The 5,833-nt window shown below is 46.6% G+C and overlaps 1 protein-coding gene across 2 annotated transcripts in view; it reads left to right on the top strand.

The window, feature by feature from the left end:
• Positions 1–3,264: 3,264 nt before the first annotated feature.
• Positions 3,265–5,833, top strand: part of APBA2 (amyloid beta (A4) precursor protein-binding, family A, member 2) — a 114,293-nt gene continuing 111,724 nt past the window's right edge. Inside the window, exon 1 of one of the 2 annotated variants that reach the window (XM_006872141.1) lies at positions 3,265–4,273. In XM_006872141.1, the coding sequence (XP_006872203.1) occupies positions 3,302–4,273 (972 nt within the window). In that variant the 5' untranslated portion in view covers positions 3,265–3,301. The remainder of the gene's footprint in view (positions 4,274–5,833) is intronic. The other variant, XM_006872142.1, reaches the window with a different exon arrangement.

The following is a 5,833-nucleotide window of genomic DNA, read 5'->3' as shown; positions in this document are numbered from 1 at the left end:
CTTAAAACTAGCCTAGATGTTATTCTAATAAAGCAAAAATGAAACCATACCAATACTTTAAAGAGAAAGAAATAGTTTAGAAAGAACCAAACGCAGTGGTGAGTCATGAATTGAGTGTGGTCAGAATTTGATGGTTGACAATAGTGTTGTACGCTTGGAGCAATCATTCTGGAATTTTCACATTCATGGTGAGTCAACAGAAAACAGATGACTGTCAACTCCTAGTTCTCTTCTAGTTCTCCACCAATACCACCTCAGTGTCTTAGTTTTCTAATATTCAGATCATTTATTGTTGGAATTGGGGACTCTTCTATATAGTAATATGGTATAGTTATGTAATTGGTCAAGTCCTGGTATGGTGCTATCGGACAAGCGCTGGACTGCTCACCGCAACAGTGGTGGTTCAGACCCACCAGCTGCTCCTAGGAAACACTGTACAGGGTTGCTATGAATTGGAACTCAATCAGCAGCACTTAACAGCCACAGTAGCGACATTAATTGTCTTAGTAAACAAACAAACAGAAATCAAACTTGTTACTGTAGCATCAATTCCAACTCTTAGCAGCCCCAGGTTGTACAGAGTAGAACTGCCTCCAAAGGGTTCTTTTGGCTGTAGTCTTTCTGGAAGTAAATCACCAGGTCTGTAGTCTGTAAAGCCACTGAGTGACCAGAACCTCTGGTCTGTCAGCTCGTTGTTGAGCATTTAAAAGATTTGTACCATACGGTGACTCTTCACATTGGTCTGGAGGGTGTGGGTTCATGTGGGCATACAGATCTCATTCTCAAAGTGACGCAGAATTTAAAGACAGAAAGAGAGACCTGGGGAGCTGCAGAGACTCTGGGGAGACAGGACCACTCCCCAGGGAATCAGCCACATGGCCATGAGCCTGCTGCTTTCCTGACACTTGGGTCTGAATCTGCCTGCATTCTTGCCGCCACCTTCACCACATGCTTTGAGGGCCCGTTTGGGGAGATGCTGTCATGGAATTTCTGTGTTTCTCACAACTCCTCCAGCCTGTGCCTCTGGCCAGCTGTCCTCTTTGAATGTCAGAAATCTGCTGTGTGAAGTCATCTGTTAGCCTTGTGGTTGCTCCCTCGGTGTCTTTGGTTCATGCTCCAGTTTCTGATGAAATCTGTGGTTTTCGCTTTTCACCTGGGAACACATTACAGGAATTGTCCAGTTTCAGGATTTCGGGGTGTGTGATTCAGTGTCCTTCTCAGTGATGATTTCCCTGGTATGGGAGTCTCTGTGATTCTCTGCAGGTTCGTCAACATCATAGTTGAGATTGCTGACACATGCCATCCAAGAGCCCCTCATCAGCACCCTCCATGAAGTGAGGTCCGTGCTTACAACATGTGGTCCAGCCAGCATTTCCACTCTTAGTGTCTGGATTGGGCAGAACAGTTATTTCCTTCTCAGTTCTCCTGGGTCACTCACGATGCTTCAACTGTGGCCATCTGCTAAGCACACTTTCTTAGTGAGATGGATTTGGGAACCGTGTGCTGGGGGATACACAAAGCAGGGTCTCCACAGAGGAGAGGAATGTATAGCAAAGCCTGTTCCAAACCTAGCTAGCAATGGCATTGGGGGAGTCCCTGGCATCACCTCTTTCTTCTCTATACTCTGCGCCCATCCCTCCCAAATTCTGTTGCTTCACCTACCCAAACACCCAGTCACTTCCTTACTCATTTCCATTGTTGTATTTTAAGATTCCATTTGTAGCTGGACCACTAGAATAAATTTTTCAAACTCTTAATTTTCAAACTCTTAATTTTAAAACAATGGGCTATAATACAAACAAAAAGTCATATGTCATGCAAAAGTCCTGGGGTGGTGTAAATAGATGCCGTTACTAACCAAAAAGTGGGAGATTCAAGGCCACTCAGAGGTACCATGGAATAAAGGCTTGGTGATCTATTTAAAAAAAAAAACAATTAAATCAGCCATTGAGAACCCCACAGAGCCCACATAGTTCTACTCTGACACACAAGGAGCCACACACAATGAGTCAGCATTGATTCGTTGACCACTGGTTAATGTAAAAGTACAATGCAAAGACTAATTTGAAGACCTCTTTAACCATTCAGTTGAAGAAACAGCATTTGTCAAACTTTTAAAACCTCCTCCAGGACTTTCCACTGCTCCTAGCTCCCCTACTCCTTCTTCTTGTTGTTAAGTGCCTTCAAGTTAGTTCTGACTCATAATAACCCTGTCTAGGGTGTCCAAGGAGTAGCTAGTGGATTGGAACCACCGACCTTGTGACTCAAACTGACCTTGTGGTCCAGTGCTTATCCTACAGCACCACACCAGGCCTCTCCCTACACCTTAGAGGTCTGACATAATCTTCTCACTATCTGTCTTCCTGCCTCTAGCCCTCTCCCTGGGTCACCACATCTCCTCTACTCTGAGTCCGTACAGACTGGTTTGTGACATGCCTCATTAGTGGGGTGATGTGCACAGTCTGAGACAGTGGGGGTATGGCCCCATGGTACTGGGGTATATATACCTCCTGTGAGCCACAGTTTTCCATTACCTGGGTTGTGCACCTCTCTGTTCCCTTCACCTCCTCTTCATCCACTAACCTTTCTCTGTGGCTAGGGATTGGCTTAGCGTCCCTGAACAGTTGCTGGCCACTCCTGGCTTCTTTGTTGTTATTGTTAATTGCCATCAAGTTCTGACCCATAGCGACTCCGTGCAGGGTTTCTGAGGAGCAGCTGGTGGATTTGAACTGCTGACCTTGTGGTTCGCAGTCCAGTTCTGGTCCTATAGCACCACACCACTATTTAATGACCACTATTTGAGGAGTCCTGGTGTGGCGCTGTGGGCTAATGCAAAGTCATTTGAACTGCAAGGTCAGTGGTTCAAGCTCACCAGCTGCTCCTTGGAAACCCAATACAGGATTGCTATTGGGTCGGAATTGACTTGATGGCACTTAACAACAACAATTTGATTTGAAGGTAGGAGAAGGTTGACCACTATACCCTGGGAGATCAGGAACAGCCTGTAGAGGCAGTAGAACATGGGAGGGCCTTAGAGGAGACATGAAGATCTGTCTTCCTTTATGTTATCTGTCTTTATGTCTTCGGAATTAACATTGGGTTTTTTTGTGTTTTATTTTTCTCAATAAGTACTTTTTCTGGTCTCATTTGTACTGATGCTCCACGCTGTGGGAGAACCCTAAGGACATGATCATGGTGTGGGGCTCACTGGGGTGGCCAATCTGGTAGTGTCTGACTTTGCTCTTTTAAACATTCATCCTACAGGGCTGCCTTGAGCATGGGTGTTCTGTGAGTGTCTGCCATGGCCAGCCGGAGGCGCCAGACCCCCGTGAGCAGCATGCTGGACCACAGGGCACGGACAGGGCCCCCGGCCACCCACAACTTGCAACCTGAGAGTCAGGAGGTGGAGCTACCCTTAGAGGAGTACCTGCCCACTGGCCTGGAGCTGGCCACCCTGCATGGCACTGAGAGCCCCCCACCTGTGGAGCAGGAGTGCACTGACCACAGCCCTGATGGGGACTCGAGCTCTGACTACGTCAACAACACCTCTGAGGAGGAAGACTATGATGAGGGCCTCCCAGAGGAGGAGGAGGGCATCACCTACTATATCCGCTACTGCCCCGAGGATGACAGCTACCTAGAGGGAATGGATTGCAATGGGGAGGAGTACCTCGCACACGCGCCCCCTCACATGGAGACTGATGAGTGCCAGGAGGCTGTGGAGGAATGGACAGAATCGGCCGGCCTGCACCCCCTTGACCCTGAGGCTGAAGGTAGCCAGGACTATGGGGATGGCCACCCCCCTATCCCAGAGCATGAGGCCTCCACGCTGGAGACCCATGACCAAGAAGAAGATGTCCACTACTGTCCAGTTGAAGATGGGTACCAGGACTACTACCCGGCAGAGGCCAATGGGAATGCAGGGGGGGCCTCCCCTTACCACCTAAGGCGAGGGGACGGGGACCTTGAGGACCAGGAGGAAGACATTGACCAGATTGTGGCCGAGATCAAGATGAGTTTGAGCATGACCAGCATCGCCAGTGTCGGAGAGGCCAGCCCCGAGGACATGAATATGCAGGGGCCCGAACTGGGGCCTGGGGACTCAACGGAGGCCTGCCCACCGGTCAAGGCCAGCCGTGGCCCCAGCAGACATGAAGGCCGGCCCAAGTCTCTGAACCTCCCAGTGGAAGCCAAGCACCCCGGAGAACCCCAGAGAGGTTTCAAGACCAAGGCCAGGACCCCAGAGGACAGGCCAAAGTGGCCCCAAGAGCAGGTAGGGCTCTGACCGGGAGGAAGGGACAGTGGGTCCTGAAATCAAAGGTTTGACTAGTGTAGTCTTGCAGGGCGGAGGGGCCGATTGTTCAAAACGTTATGGTCATTCTATTGTTTGTTTGTTTACTGTATGCAATCTTTATTGCAAAACCTTTTACCTCTTCGTAAGACTAAAATTCAGTGATATTAATTATATTCACTGGGTTGTGCAACTGATCCTATTGTCCATTTCCAAAAGTTTTTTATCTCCCCAAACAGAAACTCAGCAGCTCTGCAATAGTGACTCCGTTTCTCCCTCTACTCAGGACCTGCTCATTACTAATTAAACAAATATGCATTTGCCTATTCTAGATATTTCCTATAGATGGGATCATAAAATAGTTGTCCCATTGGGCCTGATTTATTTAACTCTGTATGATATTTTTAAGACTCATCCATGTGGTAACATATAACAGAACTTCATTCTCTTTATCGTCGAACAATATAACCTTGTCTGTGTATTCTACATTTTGTTTATCATCTCATCTGTTGATGAACAGTTGGGTTGTTTCCACCTTTTGCTTATTGTAAATGGTGTTCCAGTATCAGTTCGCATCTGCATCACAGGTCTGTAGTGCATAAACCTAGGAGTGGATTTGCGGAGTCACAAGTTAATTCTATGTTGAACCTATTGAGGAACTGCTCATTGTTGTACCCAGCAGCGGGACCGTTTTACATCCCCATCAACAATGGAAAAGGAGTCCAGTATCTACACATCCTCAGTAGCATCTCTTGTTTCTGTTTTTCTGATAATTGGCATCTTAATATGGGTGATTTGGGGTTTGATTTATATCTCCCTAATGACTTTTATCCACCACTCATCTGTCAGTTTGTCGTACTGTGGTGGCTTGTGAGTTGCTGTGATTCTGAAAGCTATGCCACAGGTGTTTTAAATTACCAGCAGGGTCACCCATGGTGGACAGGTTTCAGATGAGCTTCTAGTTGAAGACACACGAGGAAGAAGGAGTGACGAACTACTTCCGAATATTTAGTCACTGAAAATCTTATAAATAGCAGAGAAACACTGTCAGATATAGTGCCAGAAAATGAGCCTCTCAGGTTTGAAGGCACTCAAAATGCGACTGGGGAAGAGCTGCCTCCTCAAAGTAGAATTGACCATGATGATGTGAATGGAGTAAAGCCCGTGGAAGAAAAGCCCAAGGGACCTTCATTTGCTGATGGGGCACAACTCAAAATGAAGAGAAACAGCTATAAATATCAATTGAAAATGGGAACATGGAATGTACAGAGTATGAATCTGGGAAAATTGGAAGTTGTCAAAAATAAATGGAACACTTAAAACATCGATATCTCAGGCATTAGTGAGCTGAAATGGACTGGTATTGACCATTTTGAATCTGACAACCACATGTTTTACTATGCCAGGAATGACAAATTGAAGAGGAATGGTGTATTCATTGTTAAAAAGAACATATGCAGACCAGTCATGAGGTAAAACGTTGTCTGTGATAGGATAATATCCATGTGCTTGCAGGGAAGCCCAGTTAATACCACTATTATT

The sequence above is a fragment of the Chrysochloris asiatica genome, unplaced genomic scaffold, assembly GCF_000296735.1.
Source record: "Chrysochloris asiatica unplaced genomic scaffold, ChrAsi1.0 scaffold00184, whole genome shotgun sequence".
Classification (NCBI taxonomy): Eukaryota; Metazoa; Chordata; class Mammalia; order Afrosoricida; family Chrysochloridae; genus Chrysochloris; species Chrysochloris asiatica.
This window is presented reverse-complemented; position numbering and strand designations above follow the sequence as displayed.